General features: G+C 47.6%; 1 protein-coding gene across 2 annotated transcripts in view; it reads right to left on the minus strand.

Moving 5' to 3' along the window:
* Positions 1-20,178, minus strand: part of MDGA1 (MAM domain containing glycosylphosphatidylinositol anchor 1) — a 148,654-nt gene that overhangs the window by 33,965 nt on the left and 94,511 nt on the right. For both annotated transcript variants that reach the window (XM_054629836.2, XM_077175803.1), the window contains 3 exons: positions 18,605-18,756; positions 1,576-1,753; positions 504-527 (listed from right to left, as the gene is read on the minus strand). In XM_054629836.2, the coding sequence (XP_054485811.2) occupies positions 504-527; positions 1,576-1,753; positions 18,605-18,756 (354 nt within the window). The remainder of the gene's footprint in view (positions 1-503; positions 528-1,575; positions 1,754-18,604; positions 18,757-20,178) is intronic.

A 20,178-nucleotide genomic window follows, 5' to 3' on the forward strand; every position in this document is an offset into this window, starting at 1 on the left:
GCAAGTTAACAGTGATGACACTGAAGGGGAGGAAGAAGGGGACTGTGCTCAAAGAGTTTGCAAGAAGAGACAGATCTGAGCTGGAGACTGCTCCATACAAGCCTGCAGAGATACCAAGTGGTATCATTCCTGGTCAGAAGAGGATGGGGAATATTCCTAAACACAGATATTTTGGGGAACATTTAGTAACCTGCTTACTGGAAGTAGATTGCTCGTGCTGGGGCATGGGAGTGGGTGTTCAAGATCACAGTCTGCCCCATCACAAAGATATCAGGTGAGTGAGAGGCATATCCCTGGCATAAATCTCCTGGCAATAACTCGAGGTAGAACAAATGGCAATATTTACTGGAAGATTTAGTGTATACAATTTTATCCTCTTCTGGGGAAAAAAGATTTGACAAAGTCAGCTGTGTATTCCAGCTGCCTGTCTTGCCTGATCTGCTGGAGCACTCTACTAAAGTACATTACATTCAAAGCATTAACACAAAGGTCTTGTTGCTTACCTGTTGGATTGGGATAGTTGATTGCTGGAAAAAAATAGAAAAACAAGTCAAAACAAAAGCACAAATCATAATCAGAGTCTGAAAATAAAATAAACACATCAAGAAAGGTCACAAATGCACAAGTCTCCTGGCAGCATCCTGTGAGAAAGCAATGCCTGGTGCCTGTTTTGGTGATGGAAAAAGATGTGGACACTGATCCAAGCAGCAAGAGACCTTAAGAAAACCCCACCTAAGGGGTGATCCTGGGATTATAGGAAAACCTTTCTGGCAACCCAAGTAGTTTCCTTCTGGAGCACTCAGGGGGATAGCACCCACTTAGATACCAAAGCTTGGTATCTAAGGGGGACATCAAAGCACTTTGATGCACTGTGGAAGAGTGACAGGACTGGTACGCTGGGGACACCAGACACACTGTCAGTCCACGGGACAGGAGGGTTGTGTGAAATCAAGCAAACATAACAGGAGAAGGATCTGTACCTTCTGCTGAAATAGAGGGTCCAAACTCCTGTTGGAGAGCAAAGGAGTCATAGAGTTGTGGGAATAGAGAGAGCTGTGAGCTGTTGGGATGATGGGAAGAGAAGTATGGTCAATGTATACCAATGAGATAATCTGGGATTCAAGGTACTGGACAGAGCTACAGCTTTAGGAGTGACTAGCTAGGACAGGAATCATGCATTTAGCTCTGGAAATAACAAGGCTCCTGAAATTCTCTTGCTGTTATAGGAGTGTGGCTAATACACAGCATCCAGTGGCTATTTTGTATTCTAAGCCACTGTACCACAGGGAGTTGCAGCATGGCCTGACTGGGGTTTTGGGCATCTCCTGCCCACAGGGATGTGAGAGTCAGAGCTGCTGAGTGAAGGATGAGTGGAGACTGACCTTCAGAGATCTCTAGTGCTCCGCATTGATGGCAGCATCCAAAATACAGTGGAATGCAATCGCGCTGTGCCATCAGAACTCCTCAGAGCACAGAGACCCACCCAAGGGTGACAGAAGAGCACCTCTCTGCATGCCCACATGCCCTGAGGCTGGGGCCTGCCCTCGTAGGCAGGACCGAGGAGGAGACACCTACGTTCCATGTACCGGATGATGCGGGTGGCCATGTCTCCGGCCCCAAAGCTGGTGATGGGCGTCAGGCGAACTTCATAGCTCTGAGGCACTTTCAGGTTGGGTAAGATGTGCTCCAGCAGCAGGCCTTTCTCCATTTTCTTCACAGGAATGAAAGTCTGGATGGTGTTTCTCTGAGACAGCTGCACAGAAAAAGAACCCATAGTGTTATGAAAATCCTGAAACTGAAAACCTGAGCAATTGTATCCATCATTTAACACCCTATTCCTCCTCTTTCTACACGGATGTACACCCAGTTGTTCCATGAGATCTTCATGCAGTATTGGTTTGAAAATTGTCATCCCTGGTACAGAACAGTGATCAGGAGCCCAAGTTTCCCCTGAAGGGAAGCCTTGGTGTCCTCCAAGGGAGGGACTGTAGGGACAGTTTGAACTACGAGTCCTGAAGCAACTTCATGCAGAAGCAATGGTCTCAGGAGGGAGAAAATGAACCCAATTCACCCCTGTTAGTGCACCCAGGTCCTGTGCAAACACAGCATGGCATTGCATCAAGATACCCTTCAGGTCACAATCACTGCTGCAGAATTCATTCATTTGCTGCCTGGGCCATGTGGCACTTCATTTGGTGTCTCACTACTGCCAAGCAATCTACTACCATACTCCCTCAGAAACCTTCCACAGGGTCCACCCTTGGACAGCCTCTGCAGAGCAGAGCAAGGGGTCTATTTCAAGTTGATGGTTCTCTGGGGTCACTCACAGGCTCTCCCCTCCTCTGTTTCCCATTGGAAGAGGCTGAATTATGTTAGCTGAACCATACCAGCTGAACACTGTTCAGTTTGCTAAGGCAGCAGGGAAGTTTCAAGAAAACAGAGGAAATATCATTATCAAAATCACCACCACTAAAAATGATGAATTACATGTCAGTGAAGCTTCCCTGCCATGGTCATGCTTGCTTGGCTGGGAAAGAACAAGAACGAGGATTGCATTGTGAAGATACAATTTCCTGCCTGTTGCTGCGCAGTGCCTGGATCCCTGTGGCAACACACATTACTGGGAATGCTGGTGCTGGTAAAAAGACCATTGGCAGGATTTTTGATAGACCAGTGTTAACTAAGCTTTCCCTTGCCTCTGATATGTCCTCTAGGCTGAAGTTTCCACTGCAAAGGCAGTTCTCCTGCCAGGCAGTCTTAGTGTTCATCATTAACTCTGAAGTTGCAGGATTACTGGAACCGGAATGCATGGAGGAAGGTTTACAGCAAATGTGTCAGTGGGCCGAGAAGATGGAGTGAGGGCACAGCAGAAGTGAAGGCCATTATCAAAGCAGGGCAAGGGGCAATGCTGATTTGGTGCTTAGCAAAAACAAGTGCATGCTATCCCTGCTCTGCCTGTCTCCAGCTCTCACATATGTAACTCTAAGTTCAAACCCAGAAGAAATGGCTGCTGCTGTAGAGCTTTCTGTGCCAAAGCCCCATTCATTTCCAACACAGTCAGGACTCATTGACTCACCTCCTTAATCCACAGTTTGGACGCTGATCCCAAGTGAAGGGGCCGGCACTGGTCCCTGGGAACCAGTGGCTGCATGTGGTTCTCACAGTGAAAAACAATTCTGCATTTGTCTTACAGATTGCACCTAAAGGAGTCCTTTGTACCTGCACACATCAGGGTGCAAGTTGCTTGAGGAACTACTTGCTGCACTCTCCTCCTCCTCCTCTGGCAAGATGGAGCAGAGAGCTGGGAGCTGTTCTGGTGCCTTCCCCCAGCTTGGTGCTGCCCTAGGGAGCAGTCCTAGTGGGCAGGACCAGGGCAGTGGTTCCCAGAGGCACCAGGATGCTGCCAGGATCTGTTCATATCAACAACGCCCTACCTGCACACATGCCAGCTGGGTTCTGACCCATCTGGTGTTCCTATTGCTCAGCCCTCCCATCTGCCAGCCCTCCACACCATTGCTCTGGCCAGCAGTGGCAGAGCTGGCTCCCTGGGGCAGGGACTTAAGCTGGGCTCATTAGCACCAGACCCCCAATTAACTGGGAAAAGAGGAGCAGTCAGAAGCCAGAAGCAGAAGGCTGGAGTGCTACAGCTCCTAGCCTGGGACTTTTTGGGGAGCAGAGTGTGACTGGGAGGGCTGGCAGCAGCTCCTCCCCACAGGCTGCCATTTGCTGGGGTGTTAGGAAGGCAGCCAGCAAATAGGAGGAGGTCAGGAGCCATTTCCCTTGTCTAGACATAACCTTTAGAAGAGAAACAAAATGGAGAGTCAGAGAGAAGCTTGAGGGTGAGATTCAGACAGTGCAAATTCCACCTCAGCTGGGAGTTAGGTGGAATTTGGGTATTTAAGGCTTCTGGGAGCAAGGTCAAATCACATACTCTCCCACATCATCTCATCCAGGACAAAATGAGAGATCAGCCTTCAGTCTGCACTGCAAAGCTCTGGATCCCCTAGCTGAGTCTATCCTCAGGGATTTGTGTAACCAAAAAAATAACTGGCTGCCACCCAGGTTTGGCTGCAAAACAGAAATAATTAAAGGCACATATGCTTCCTATGGGTTGCAACCTCCCTGCTTTCTAGAAGAGACCTGGATCACTAGGTAATGGGAAAGGCACAGCCAAGGCTCAGCATGTATCTCCTCCTGGTGCTCAGAGGTAAAGTTTTAAGAGGTCTTTTCCCTCCACCAAATATCTTTAGCTATATCTTCTCCCAGTGTATGCCCTGTCTCTCTCCAATATGCAGCTTGGACTGACACAGAAACTGGCTGCCAGCAAGACTGCCCTCTGCACATCTTTACTACAGTCTCCACAGTCCTGGCATCACAACAGAACTGGCCCTGGATGTCTTTGGAAAGACTGGCTTCTCTGTGAAAAGCAGCATGGGCCCTGAGCTAGCTGCAGCTGTCAGTAGAAAGAGCCAGGTGCGCTGCCAGCACAGCTTAAAGGGCATGAAATTAGTGCAAGGGAGAAAAGGGAGCAGCTCCAGCCAGCTGCTTGCTGTGTGCATGTGGAGCAGGTGCTGGCTTACAGTCACTAGCACAGGTCCAGCAGACAGAGACATAAAGGCCAAAGTCTGCCTCTGCATCCCCCTCCTTGATGATGCTCTGTGTCCCTGACTGCCAGCAGCAGGTCTGTGCAGAGCTGCATGCATCAGTCCAGTAGGAACCCATTTTTCAATCCACTTCAATTGCCAGCTGTTTCCCTGTCTCCTCTCCATGTGTTTTGTGCTATCCTGGTATCTTCTCCCTTCCACCCCCTTCTCAGCATCTCTCCTTGGATCACGCTGACCCCGTGCTACAGTTTAATATTGCTGCAGTGCAATTAATAAAGCAGAGGCTGGCTCAGAGGACAGGGAAACACTGGCCACCTTATTAGAGACGCTGAAGCCTCAGTGGAGGAGCTCATGCTACAAGCTCATTCATCACCAGGCTCAGCAGGCTGGCCCAGGGGCCAGAACAGGAGCACTGCGCAAAGCACACACTCGCCTCTGCCTTCACCTCCTTCCATTCCCAATACTCTGAGGAAGGGGATGGGAAAGGAAAAAACCCAAACAAATCCACAGTTCCTACCAGCTGGCTGTGAATATTACACAGGCTGCAGAGGTGAGAATGTTCTTGCAGAATGGGCTCTCTAGAAACACCTTACGAAGGGCAAAGTCAGCTCCATGTGGTTTGCATGTATTCATGTGCAGTGTATGCAACCTGTCCCTGTCCCTGTCCCTGTCCCTGTAAGCAGTATTAGCAATCAGGGGAGAACTCACTCACATGCACTCAGCCACCAAACCTCTGGGAGCTGCAAACTGGGGCTGCCCTTCCTCATTCCTCACCCTCACCTGCCCTGTTGGTGGGCACTGTCTGCCCTTTCCCCTGTCATGTCACTTGAGCCAGCTTGTGATGCTTGCAGAGTGCTTGTCCCACTGTAGTCAGCCAAGCTGGCCCACGGACTGGGAACACACACCAAGAGTCTCAGAGATAAAAGCAGGATGCCACAGTACCCCTGCCCCTGCTTCCATTCTCAGCTGGGGCATTGTCATAGGGCTCAAGGTATGACACTGCCACACCCACATTTTCTCTTTATATAGGCTATTAAAGGAAAAAAACAGGATGATGTTTTCAGACTGAATGATGTTTATGCCAGATGAGTACCAGCTAGAAGCCTTAATAAAGCTGAAGTATATTAATAAACACATCTGTCAAGAGTTACTGTTGTGGTTCTGCTCTACACCACCACAACAATCTACCTGTGCTGAGACTGGTGTGGCTTGTGAAGCCATGCATGTGGTCTCACAATTGCATATTAATGCTTGTTTGAAACGAGAAATTAGAAAGAAAATCTGTTTCATCACCAAGCCCAAAGGTATTTCTAACAAATAACAGCTAGAAAAATGAACATTAAAATCAGGTAGACCCCTCAACAAGTTGATCAGAGCAAAGGAACTGTTTTGCAGGCATCCAGCTTCCCAGCATTGCAATTCACTCCTGATGCTCTCTCTTTAGTTGTCCCACTTCTTCAGCAACTTCTCAGCTCAGGGCACAAGCACCAGCTCTGCTTTCCAATATCTCCATTCAAATCCTTTCCACACACACTCACTCTTTCACTCTTTTTTCTCAGCCTCATTCAAATTCCCCTGGCTGCTCCTTCCTGCAGCACAAAAGCGACAGGGATGGCTGTCTGCATTCCCTCTCCAGCCTCACTAACTGCAGATATGGGCTGCAGGGACAGCTCCCAGCTCCTTCTGCAGCCTCTCCAGCCTCTCTGAAGGCAGAGAAGGCAGCAGATAAAGGCAGGCTGGTGTGGCACAGCAGCCTTGCACGCAGGCTCCATCCCTCTGACAGGCTCTTCCTTGCTCCCTGTGCAGCTCTGCACACCAGATAAATGCTGTCTCTGGCTTGTGTGCAGGTGGGGTGTCCTAATCTCCCCCAATCTCCTCCTCCTCTCTCATTTGTAGTGTCAGGACACTCTGGAAAGCAGATATCCACTGGACTAGGTGCTGTGGAGAGCCTGGTGGTGCAGGAAGCATAGGTATCTCACAAAGGTCTGAAAAGAAGCATGGGGCAATAATCTGGACAAAATAATCTTCAACTGCCTGTGCAGCTGGTGGGCTGTACTTCTCAAGCAACCAGCAATCAAGGTGGTCTTCAAAGCTCAGTGCCAAGCTGCCCAGTTTCTCAGCACACATGGATATCCCTGTTTAGCAAGGGGCCAGGAGAAGTGAGAGTAGCAGAAGGGCACTTCTGACAGGCAATGCCACCCAGGGTGTGACAGAGCCTCCCATTTGTACCATTTCAGCCTGTTTGCACAGAATCTTGGCTTCCTTACACAGCTTTATCCCAGAGTGCTGCAGGCATCATCTCTTATCAGATTTCCCCAGTGGCTGCGGCTGCAATGACCTCATCCCAACAAAGCCCAGCTAAGATACAGCTGCTCCCTTCCTAAGGGAGTGCTGCTCACAAACACCAGAAACAATCACACCACTGCCCTCACCACAATGGGACAGCCAGGACAGATACTCCCAAGGTACTGGAAGGGGCTGAGCTTGTTTATGGCACTGGTAACAGCTCCTGGGATGAACATGGGGCTCTGCAATGCCAAACCTCCTGCTACTTCATCAGATATTCCCTGTCCTCAATTCCTGCCCCAACTCTGCCTCCAAAGCTACAGGATATGGGGCAGAGAGGCAACCTCAAAGAGTTTAGATGCCATGGATTTCTTAAAGTTAAAAAAAAAAAAAAATAAATATGATTACAGAATTTATGTGTGTTGGAGTTTATAGTACCAAAGATTGAAAGAAAATTATCCAGTTCTCCATTGCTCCATTGTTGGAGAATGAGAGCTCAGCATGTAAGTTCCATGGGTAGAAAGAATTTCTTGGGAAAGTGGAATGAAAAATTCTCAGGAACAGGGTCAGGAGGGAGGAGGGGACAGGAAATTTTAGGGAACTCTCTTGAACATGAGGTTCCAATATGTTCCACACAGCTGGAAAAATATGCCATAAATCTGGCCCTTCCTTTCCCCTTCTTCCTATTCACTCTGACACACAGCAGTGGATTGGAGATTGTGATCCTTGATGTCACCTTGGCACCACAGGGCAGAGCAGAGGAAGATGTCTTTGACATTCCTTTTGAATACTATGAATTGGATGCTTGATCTCTGTATTTTGGCAGAGGGATAAAACCCCAGAGTTCAGAGAAGGCTACAAAACATGGCTACAATCTAGGACACAGAAAAGGATCCACACTCCTGGCTGACAGGGTCCAGTCCCCTGTCACCAGAGGGGCTGCCTCTACTTATTAATTTTATGTATGTATCACATCTTATCTTAAAAGTGGTTTGTTCCTTTTGGGCCTGCTCCTCCCCTGGACATCTGTTCCAGAGCCTGGCTGCCCTAATGTTCTCATTTCCAGACTGAATTAATTCACATGCAGCTTGCACCCAGTAATCTTGTGCCAGCAGTGTCCTTTAGCTTCAGTGGCTCTTTTCCCTCACTGCTGCTTGACCCCCTGATGTTTTACAGACAGGAATCTCACCACCTCTCAGCCTTTGCTTTGCTGGGCTAAGGCTCTGTGACTCCCTTGTAACACAGACTCTCACTTTCCAGGATTGACTCTACAGTGTTTTTCTGCACGATCCCATTTGCTGGATCAGTGCCCGGCCTGCATAAAGGATGTAGTGGCACTTCTCCACCTTGCCCAGAAGTACCTCTGGTTTCATCTAGGAGTACATTTGCCCTTTCTCACACCTGCATCTCATCAGCAGCTCCTTGAAGTCAACTCAGTTGAGCACTGCACTCATTTTCCAAAGATGAGCTTCCAGCCTGCAGCACCTTCTGCATCTATGACCCTGCCTTTGTACGACTGCATTTCATCCCACCAGAACCACTCAAATAGTTTTCCATCTTTCAGATCCTTCTTCCAATCCTTCCTAACCCTTCACCAAGGTGGCATTGTCTCCCAGCCTGCTATCAGCTGCACAAAATTTCAAGAGCACAATCCTAATAGGGGATTCTGAACTCTGGCTGGTATCGGCTGCAGGGAGGATGCCTGCCTACTCTGGAAAAAACTATTTGGGTAAGTTTTGGGTAGGGAAGACATTTGGTTTGGATATGAAGATAGTCATTGTGATGCTTCTTTATAATCTCCCATCAAACTTTCTCTGCCTGTGACATTAAATTAGAATATTTTCTTTGGTTAGTTAATCACCATCTTGGATGGAAATGATGTCAAGCATTAACCTCACCAATTAAAGGGTTAAGGGAAGTTTAAAGCTGGATTTATTTCATTTTCCTTGCTTGATAAGCATAACTCCTAAGGGGTTTCCAGAACAAATAATCCCATTGCAAGCACAAAGCTGGCATTTCCCAGACAAGCACATCAGTGAACTGAAATTCATGCCTATGTTTTTCATCAGCCAAGCACACAGGTTCAGATCCTGGGATTAAGCAAGGATGGATGCCCAAACCAAACCCATTACTCAGTCTAAATGAGGAGTCCTGGAAGCTTTTTGTACAGAATTGTCCTTTATCAGGAGGCCCAGTTTCTCAGCTGAAACATTCCCAAATCCAGAAAGAGAAGCAACTGCAACCTTCAGTGGCTTCTGAGGACAGCTGGAGCCATCGAGGCTGGGAGTCAGTCTCTCTCTTCCTCTTGCACAGGCAATCAGCTGCCCATCCTCATTAGGTGCCAAGAGCAGCAGTTTATGGCTTCCTAGAGAAGCCAAATTGGTGCTGTCATGAATTACTGTAAGTGCTTGTTCCACACTCTTCAATAATGTCTTTCATTAGGATCTGATCAGAAAGCAATATGTATTTTATTAGCGTATGTTCCTGGTCTAAGGAAGAACAGACCTAGCCTTCACTCTGTCAGAGAGGCAGTCAAGCACAAGCCTTAACTGAGACTCTCTTCTACTGTCTCACAGCCTTATTTTCAACCCTGAGGGCAGGTGTAGTCCTTCTGCTTCAGACTGGAAGCTCTCTACTCTTACTGCAAGTTCCTGCCTGTACTGACTCTTGACTGTGCACGGCAGAGCCTGAGATCACCTCTCTGTCCTTTGTATGGGCACGAGCTGGGTAAGAGACACCATCTCTCATGTTCCTCCACATCCCCCTCTTGCAGAGAGCAATGGTGCCAGACTCTTTTGAGCCTCACATCTGAAAATGAGCACTGCTTAGTGCCTTACTGATCCAATTTTATACCCATCCCTACATCAGTAAGCACAGTGTCCTCTTTCACCAATTTCCTTGCACTGGACACACTGGCTGCTTGCAGCCAGACCCATGCATGTGTCTATGCACTGTGCTGTCAGCAATTCTGACTCCAAGAAAAAAAAAAAACAATTTGGCTCTGCACAGCCCAAGTCTGCCCAGCTGCAGTTAGGTTGAGCTCTGAGCCACATTGCCTAAAATATGGGTGTAACTTGGAAGCAGGACATGCTCCACCAACAGGAGCTTAATTTCTTCTCTACAGACCCTGGCAGAGCCCTCTGTTAGGGCACCTTCACCCTTGAAACAACTAATAAAGGATGGGGCTGATGCTTCCTGGAGCAGAAACAACCTTTTTGTGTGACTCTGAACTTTCCAGTCTGGTACCTGTAATGAAGGTTTGTAGGTAAGTATCTTCCAGAGCCTCTAGGCTGTCTATAAAGAAGAGGCAGAGGCAGCACAGGATATGCAGGGAGACCCATAAAGCCCTTCACATTGCTCCATGCTGCCCACTTCATTTCTTTATGATACACAGCCAAAACATCCATCTAGTGCCTACTCCTTCCATTTGTGACTAGCTGTGGGAGAGACTACATCTCTCTTCCAAACCCTTCCCCTTCACACACTCTTATCTCTTCTCTCCAATGTGTTCTAGGAAGTGAGAGCCAGGGGAAACAAAGAAACAAAACCCAGAACAAACCCAGAAAAAGGAAACAGAAACAAAAGAAGGAAGAAGTGGAATATAGGAAGGGGAGCAGGAAAAGGCACAAAGGTCCATAAAGAAAAGATGGTGAAGCAGTAGGAGGAACATGGACTGACTACTAAAAAGAACAGATGAGCAAACAGGAGGAAGCCACATCACAGCCTATCAACAGGGACTTTCAGAAAGACTCAATACTCAAGCATGAACCCCTTGAAGCCACCGAAGGAGTGTGGATAAGAGATGCACAAAAAAGACTGACTTTGATACTGAGTAAGCATTTTTCATTCTGTACTTAGCTCTGTAAAACACAAGCCAAGAGCCTGCTGGATACAAACAAGCACAGTGGTGTGGAAACAACATCTGTACCCTGCAAAGCTGCTATGAGGAGTCTATTGGTTTGGGGAATCTGATTATCTCTTCTCTCACATTTTTCTTACCCAAAATGAACACTGAACAGTGGTGTTAGGAGCTAGAAAGACATGAGATTTTCCTTCTAGATGTGTTTTAAGATCATATGAGCCTGTCCAGCAAGATTATTTGAATTGCTCTTCTCAGTCACTGTAACTATTCTGAACACAGCTAAAACTGGGACATGTGCTCGAAATATTCCCTTGTACTAGGAAAGCTAAACAATATCCTGCTTTCCCTCTTGCCCATTTATGTACTTGAATGGCATCAGGAGCAGTCCTTAAAAAAGTTAATGCTAAGACAAAATCTCTCTGCCAGGCACCTGATGAATGGCCAGACACCTTGTAACACTGTCACCTACCCTGTTTTGGGCAGGTTACCTTAGGCTTTGGATCTGGCTGAGACAGAGGTAATTTTCCCAACAGGAGCCCTCACAATGCTGTGCTTTGTGTGGGTAGCTAGAAAGAACTTGATCACACACCAGTGTTTTGGCTACTGCTAAGCAGAGTTCCCACAGCACCAGTGCTGCCTCTCCAACACTCTCCCCTCACCAGCAGGCTGGGGGTGGGCAAGATCTTGGGAGGGGATGTCATATCCAGGACTGCTGATCCAAATCGACCAAAGGATTATGAAAGTAGGGCTGTGACATTTGTCTTCCAGAGCAACTGCTGCATGTACTGAGGACCTGCTTCCCACGAAGGGACTGGACATTGCTTGCTGTTGGGAAGTAGAGAATCAATTGTTTTCCTTTGATTCTGTGCATGGCCTTAGAAGTTGGTTATTAAACTGACTTTATCTTGACCCACGTGGTTTTTTCAATCTTATTTTCTCCCCCCCTGTACTGCTGAGGAGGGGAGAATAATAGAGCAGTTTGGTGGGCAACTGGCATCCAGCCAAGGTCAAGCAACTACACTTTACTTACTTTGGATAATCACAGAAGAGAAATGATACCTTAAGACTGAAGCATAACTGATCTGCCACCGCTCATATTGCTAATTTTTCCAACTAACTGCTTACAAATGACCCGTGGACTGGAAAACCAGCTCAGAAAAACCATGTATCATACTGAAGAGCAATTTGTGAATGGAAAAAGACAGAATTAATCAAACTAATTCAGTAATTAAGCATCATTTGCTAAGTTCTCACGGGCAAAGGGAAGAAGTCCCAATTGTGGCTCTGGAAACTACCAAAGGGGGAAACCTTATCCCATGGCTACCAGTCATTTCCACTGAGATCACACCTGACCCATCAGTGCTGGTCAGGCCTGTGCCAAGCTTTCCTGGCCACCCTTGTAGAAAACACTCTGGTCCTCTGGCTGACAGAGCCAACAGCAGCCATGGCCAGGCAGACATCTCCACCTGCAGTGAGTGGGAATGGCCAGGGGAAAACTCCCTTCTTTTGTGCTGCTGGAGGCTCTGCTGCTGTCAACTTAGCCAACACAGAGTACAAACATGAAACACGGAAAAAGCTCCTTGTTTCCACCCCCACCAAACATTCAGCTATCCTGGGATCTTCCCTTATAACAGAGGTGGAGAAGACCTTGTTCTAGCAGCACCTTCTGTGACAGATTGCTAGGGATGAAAATAGAGATGGCTCAATGTGTAATCAGCTGCAGTGACTGATGGTGTGTCCCATTTCCAGGCAGAGAGAGCACAGCTGAGCTAAGATCCTGCTGTCTTCACTCCCACATGCCCATGGCAAAGTCACTGCTTCACTTCCAGGTCCTGCACAGCAATCTTATTAAGCTTCAAGGACTGCTTGTCCACCATTTGTTATTGATCAGCCAGCTCTCCTTCCAGGGGCGTGCAGCTGACACTCAGTCCCAAACCCCTCCTCCTCTGCAGCCTAGAAAGGCAGAGCCTCCTCTCCCCCCTCTTGCTTTCCCTGGCTTTGCATCGTGATGGCTGCTCAAACCATCCACCAAGCACACCTCCCACTGGCACTGGCTTATTTCTGCATCCTTTTCCACCTCTTCCTAAGGGATGAATCCTGCCCAGCATCACGTAGGCCACTAGCACAACTGAATGCAATTGTCTTGAGAGCACAGATATAATCTGCCTATTCTTACTGCCTGAACAAAAGTTGAAATTAAAAAAAAAAGCATCAGTAGTGAGATAGGATAGTTAGAGCTTAAAAAAAAGACCTTTTCCACTACAGAGGATGGTTCTGCAGGTAGATGGAATTGTGTTGATTTGATATCCAATATGACAGCAGCCTGTGATCAAGCATCAAACTGGTAGACAAGGGAGGCAAAAGAAGAAGAGAGGACCAGAGAAGCTTTCTGACAGATGTGACTTATGAGCCATCCTGTAACAGAAGGTCTGCTTTGAGATTCAGTGCTGGGCAAACACTGTGAAGCCAAGTCACTGGAGTCCTCAGTCCTAACACCAGTGAGAGAGCACCAGCAGAGCTTGTATCAAGTGCAATGATGAGGCTACCATGTGCTGCTTCAGGAAAAGCCACACTCCCTTCCTGGTTGCAGCCAGCTGTAACTGTGATGCTCTGGGTAAATGAACTCACACATCCTTGTTCCATGTGCCCAGTCTGGGTCCTACCTTGGACATCAAACTGGCCTGTCCAATTAAGCAGCCTGTCAGCTGGAGGATTTTTTGGTGGATGTGGCACCATATTCCCTTTTTCCAGGTAACACCAGGCCAGTGGACCACACAGCATATTTTATCCAGAGCAGGATGGATACCTCCCTAGCTCACAAGCTACAACTCTTCTTTAAGCATTTCATTTTCTAGTATGAAAACTAGGATAGCCCTGACTGCTTTTTAGTTAAGTCCTAAACCAGATATCATCTCCTTAACTCTTGCAGCATCCCCCAGCTGAAAACCTCCCTGCAATAGTACTGTGGGAATGCACAGGATGGGGCCAGTGGGGTCACAATGCACCAGAGAGCCTTGGGATGAGGGCTGCGGACCCAACCTGGTCTGCAGCGGTTGCCTTGGCAATGGCAGCGTTGTGCTGTGGAGCCAGCAAAATGTCAGAGCCTTTGTAAAGCGAGTTCTGCCACACTGAACTCTGCCTTGTGCAGAGCTGCCTCCTCACCAAGCCTTTGGTGTCCTGTCCTCCTCCCTCCCTCACTCCGAGGTGCAGCCCCCAGCCACCCCCTAAGGCGCCAGCTGCTCGTTTTTCGATCCTTGCCTGAAGCCATGGCTGCATGTGCAGAAAAAAGGGAATTTTGTTCAAGAAAAGGAATTTTGTTCAGCCCAGGATACGCCGCTGGGCTGCTACAAGAGCCACCACTGCTCAAGTACATCACCTTTCTGCAGTCACAGCATTTCTAACCTATGACCCAAAGGCATTCTCAAGCAAACATTCACAGGGAAGTGTGGGCAGGTGCACTGCTGTTCACCCTCCCTGCTCTGTGCATACAGGGAGAGACACCCCTGCCTTCTGAGGGCTGACCGCCTCCAGGAGCCCATGAAACCAAAGACAGGCTGCAGCAGACAGAAACTGCCCAAGTGGGCTCAGAGGAGAGAAAAAGAACAACTCAGAGGAAGAAATTAAGTGATACAGATCCATAGTCCGTGGACTTCGGCATAAAACCTCTCCCGCTGTGCTGGGATGGCCATCAGCAGAGTTAACCTTCCACTCTAATCACAGTCATTAAATTCCTGCTAACGCCCCTGTCCTGTGTCTGTCCCAACTGCTCTGTTATCTGTCACCTCCCCACATGGTATGCAGGCTCCCCATGGCCGCAGCTCTCATTAATGCTGCTCTGGATGGCTGATGAGGCAAGTGGCAGCCGGCTCCCAAGCCCAGATGAGTTTTGTAGACAGCAGGGAATGTTTATCCAACATGGAGGGGATGTAAGCAGAAACAAAGAGGGACCATACAATTACTCAGGCATTGCACAGGGCCAGTCTCATTAGATGGTCTCCCTGACAGGAATTAATCTGAAGTGACAACCCAGGGAGCAATTTAGCAAATAGGTCTGGGGCCTGGCCCAGTGCAAATTTCAGGGGTCTGTCTGGCATGTAGACTCAGCCTGCTCTGAGGAGGGGAAAGCCAGGAATATATGAAGCTGGCCCAGTTCTGGCCTGAGCCTGTGTATGAGAAGGTACACAGCAGCCTCAGGTCGCCTTGAGGGGAACAATGAAGATTAAACTTTCCTACTGCACCAAGAGCTTCTCCTTCCTCTTTCTCTTGCAGCCTCAGGTCACAGATGGATTCCAGCTCATTAAGTGCACAGTTATTCTGCCACAAAAATCCCCCAAAACCATAACCACCAGCCCAACTTAGATCTTTCCTCCATGATGCAACCTGCTTGCAGTATTAGATGGCTTTTCATTTCTCTTTAATGTTAGAGCAGAGCCCTGGGACGGGTATAAAATACATAGAGAAAACAAGCAACTTAAAAGGCTTTTTATTTTTTAAGCAAAGATCTGGTTTGGGAAGGCTGCTTTGAATCCCCAAGCAATGAAAATAATTTTCAGTTGGAAGGCAGTACTTCATAGCCTTTTCTACACTGCAAGAATACACGGAAGAAAAAAAAGTTGACCAAACAAATAGCCCTAAAGCCTTGTGGCATCTGCCCACAACCAAACCACCCAAGGCTGTGACCTCATCGAGGTCACTGGGTAAGGTGGAGCAAGGTGGTTGGCATTTGGATCAGTTGCCTTGCAGCAAGAAAGGAAAAACCACCCAAGCTGTCAGGACAGACGGCTGTGAGGCCCCTGCTGTTCTTCGCTGGGCACGTTTTCCCCTCTGAATTGTCATCAGCAATGCCACTGCCTAAGCCCACCTGAACGGTACCCTCCAGGAAATTACAGCCTCTTTGCTGGGACGTAGAGTAGAGGCTTCACAAGAAGCTTGCTCCAAGTTGCTATCATATGCACTTTCCTGGGTCAGTGGCTCCAAGCTGTCAAGTTGCCTATATGGTTTTAATCAAAAGTTAATTCTTATTCTGCTGGCACTGGTGTGTCTGTTGTGCCGCTCAGCCTGCTCTGCAGCACTGGGAACAATCAGCTCTGGTGGAAGTGCATCTGCCCATCTTGCTGGGAGCCCCCACACATTGCTTAGGAAACCAAATTCCCCCAGACTGCTTGCAATCCCCCCAGAAATGCCCTAGGAAGCTTCTGAACAGGAAGAATTGGAGGAGGCATGGCGCCAGCCAATTAATAAGCAGCACTCTGACTCTCACCCAGCCCCAATTTCAGCAGCTGCAGCAAGCAAATTTAATTCAAGCGTTCCCAGGTGCCTTGCAAAGCATCCTCCTACTTGGGCATCTTCACATTACATATGCCAAGAGCTCCTTGAGCAAACCAGGGAGTGTGAAATGAAAACTAGCAAACTAAATTGCAACCAGTGGGCATCCCAGCAGGTTGCCTTTTGCATTCCAGCTCAGCAAGAGTTAATTCTCCTCTTTTCATCCACTCTTCCCCCTGACAGCCCCTCACCAACCCAAGACTGCAGGCTGCCACATTCATTCGTCCTGAAGAGCCCCTGCCATGATCACTGGGGCTGCAGAACTCCAGGGACTGCAGGAGAAAGTGGGTTGGCTGGCTGGGTGAGCTTTCCCCAGCTTGATGCTGGGAATAAATCACTTGTGTCTGGCCACGTGTAAGGCCCGTTTCACCTAAGGAGAATATTCCACTCCAATCTGAGCTCTCTAGGAGGGTTTTTGTGCCACCACAGCTCATGCCTGGAAAGCCAGCACGTCCAGTGAGGAGTGTGCACAGGCAAACAGCAGCTCCACGCTCAGGCAGACAAATCCCCTTTCTTAAGAGCTCTCCAGTCAGTAACACTTTTAGGCTTTTGAGCTTTTCAGTTATATTCACTAAGGCCACTACGTTTTGCAGTCCAACAACGGAACAGAAGGATGCACAACTTAGTCCAGGGGCCCCAGCACAGAGAAGAAGATGTGATAAAGCAGCAGAATCTACAGGAATGAGAGGAGGTGATGGAGCAAGGGAAGGAGTTAAAGGTCAGAAGGGGGCACAAGGCTGCTTGGAGCCCAAGTGAGATGTCACAATGAAAACACCAGGAAGGCAGTACATGAACAAAGGGAAGCAGCAGGCTGGATGTGAGAGGGGATGTGATCCTCTGGGACAAGGAAATGAAAAGGGCTCCATAAGACCTCAGTATGGCTCATGGAAGTGGAGACCTCACCATGAAATGCAAATGTTTTCACTGGAGAAAAGCCAGGAGGAGGCAATGCCATGAAAACCTTTTCCAATGTGTCTTAGTTTCATCCAGGGAAGGGTTCATTTTTTACAGCTGTATCACAACAAAGTGTTTCCTTCTCGTGCTTGACAGAAGTGTTTACAAAGCTTCCCTCTCTCCTCCTCCCTCTGCCTATCCTTATTCAGTCCCAGGCCACGAGGATGACACCTGTAGCCATTTCCAAGAGCTTTCCCATACATATGACTGGGCTACAGCAGGGCCTCAGTACCATGCTCCTCTAAAACACAACACTCAGTAGTCACAGCTACATTGTGATGCTACAAAACAGTAACGGCAGTAACCAGTGGGGTATGAACCAAACCGGGTGTGTGTGTTTAAATTTGTATGGCACTCAGCTCCCTCCATGTCATAACTTAAAGCAGAAAAGTGATCTTCCCTTCTCTTGATCCCTTTTAGTAGGAGCTCAAAGAAGGATAGAACCAAGATTACTTTTAGACACTGTGCAAAAAGGAAAAAAACCTCAACTTACTGGAGAAGGATAAAACCCACAAATTTGTTCATTGAGTTGCAGTGCTGATAATAGCAAAACTTGGCTCAGAGGGAAGATCTACTATGACAAACTGCCTTCATTATTAGAGGCTCCCCCGGGTACTGTATTATTATTAAGTACTGACAACGTGCTCCATACAGTGTGAGTAACAAACAAAGGCTGTCCCACCCCAGAGAGCTCACAATCAAATGGAGACATAAAACTGGAGCCTACTGTGCAGAACTAGAGGAAAGAGACACTTGAATCTTTTTAATTATTTTGTTTTCTATCTACAGTAAACAACATTTTCCTTGCAAAATGCATTTGCTACTCAGCTACCAGTGAATGGTACGAACCACCAATTTTAAGTGTCCCCATTTTTCCAAAGTGTTGAATGCGGGCACTTTGCTGGGTGTGGATGAAAGCACCTGGCAATCCTGCTAAGATAATGTGCTCTTTAAACACATCAAACTCTTTTCCCTAACCTTCTCCAACCAGTGATGTCTTCAGATTTCACTCAGTTCTCTACCCCAGCCCCCAACCCCCAGTATGATTTTCCTTCAAACTCAGAAGACTTGAAACCCACTTCTCTTCCCCTGCAGAGTTCATACAGTCCAAATAGCTTAGTTAGTGTGACAGGATGAAAGCCCTTCTGCAACACAAACAGCCATTGACTTCTTCCTGCAGTTCCTGCCTGGAGAGCTCTTCAGCTTATTCCCTTTTTTCCATACGAGTGAGGAGGATGGAATTCCACTCGTTTGAATCTTTGGCCTACAAAATCTACACCACCAACTAATGACTGTAAGGCATTGTTCCCACTGAAACCCCATTCAAAACACTGAGCATGAACAGCCCAACTGGGGCCACAGGGCTTTGAAAGACCTCAACTGTACCCAACCCCAAAGGAAAAAGTGAAAACTGAGCTGTGCACTTGGCCTGTCTCTTCCATTCAGTGGAAAAGGTGCAAGACTGTCAGGATCTGCCAATTTCATCACTTTCAGCTCTTGATCAGCAAGAAAACATTGGTGTAATTGCTTCCTCAAAGGCCATATGCTGGGGCTACAGGAGAGCAGACCTTACCTGCCGGACTTCCAGGCGGTACTTGAGGATGGGATCCACAGCATCAGGCTCCTTCTGGGTCCACTGCAAGACGTAAGAGTAATTCTTGGATTGCCTCTGGCTCAAGGTGGGGTTGGGAGTGTCATAGTAAAACTCTGGGCTATAAGCTTTTGCTGGAGGGGAGAAAAGAAAAAAGAGGGAGGAAAGTAAAAGAGTGGGATCAAGGGGAACAGAAATTACAAAGACACGTGGTGAGAGTGGAAGAGCTTCACTCACCCAGCTTATCGACCTGCCTCTAACACAATGGACACCTTTACTTTGCACAAATGTGCCACTGTTTTCTGTGAATCACTACTGCTTTCACAGCCTAAATTGTTGGGAGGATTAGTAGCCCTGCAACACCAGTGGGACATGACCAGCACCTGAGAAGGTGGGAACAACTCCAGTTCTCCAGCTGGAACCAGCTCTAATCTTTTCTCTCTTGCTTTGTAGTTTAGATTGAAGTAACAGCTTTAAACTGGCATTTCTCCCGTTTTATCTGCTGCTTTACAGAGACTCCTGCTAACAAACCCTGAGGAAAGATCATTTGGCCAGTAGGTCATAGGAAAAGTGTTATTTATCACACAGAGACCATGGCATTAAAAAGGAGACCTTGCTCCTTCTGCATCTCCCCTGCCTTGGCAACACAGTGCTCCAGCCTCTTTGTAACACAACAGTCAACTCGGCAGCAAAGAGGACACTGACCTCAGCCTGGGTAAAAGCAGTGGGAGCTTTGACAGGGGCGGAGATGTCTTTTTCAAACCCATGTCTCTCCTTAAAAACAAAGTGCAGCTGGAGAAGGGAAACACAGAAGGAAAGACGTACCAGAGAGAAAACGAGCAGTTCAGAGAAGAAGGGACTACCCGTCATTTCCCCAGCAGTTTCTGTCCTGAATCACGACCAAACAGAATTTGAAGGCTCCTGCCATGCAGCCCAGCAGCTGGAGGACTAATGCACAGGGAGCACAGGCAACTCAAGGTCTTACCCACAACTGGTTTTGCCCTATTTGAAATTATGGTCATTTCACCCAGTGAACTTCAACTTTTGGCAGGTCCTGTCCTGAGCCAGGCAGGAGTCGGACCTGAATGAAAGACAACTGTCTGGGTTCGGGTCCAGTTTGAACCAGCAGAGACCAGAAAGGTGCCTGGGCAGCAGGGGATGGTGGAGAGCAGAACAGGAATAAACACCACCTCCTCAGGATGTCTGCTGCACCTTTCCATTTGAATCACCAGCCCTGCCATTCTGTGTGGTTATAATTAGGCTCGACAGGATTCAATGTTTATTTTTTATGAACTCAGATGTATAATATTGATATTTATTTCCAAGTCCTTTTTCTCTTATTATTTTTATTGACTTGAATTTTTGCGCAAGCAAGAAGTTCAGAACCACCTCAGAGACTAATTGCTGCTTATTCAACTTGTATTGACTATGGAAGTCAAGCTTTATAATGGATTTCGGAATAAAATCAGAACTGATGATAATCATCATCTTGCATGATATTAATTCATTATTAATTGACTACAAGATAGAAATAGAAGCTAGAAAAAACAGGTGCT

Source organism: Agelaius phoeniceus, chromosome 3 (assembly GCF_051311805.1).
Source record: "Agelaius phoeniceus isolate bAgePho1 chromosome 3, bAgePho1.hap1, whole genome shotgun sequence".
NCBI classification, from domain to species: Eukaryota; Metazoa; Chordata; class Aves; order Passeriformes; family Icteridae; genus Agelaius; species Agelaius phoeniceus.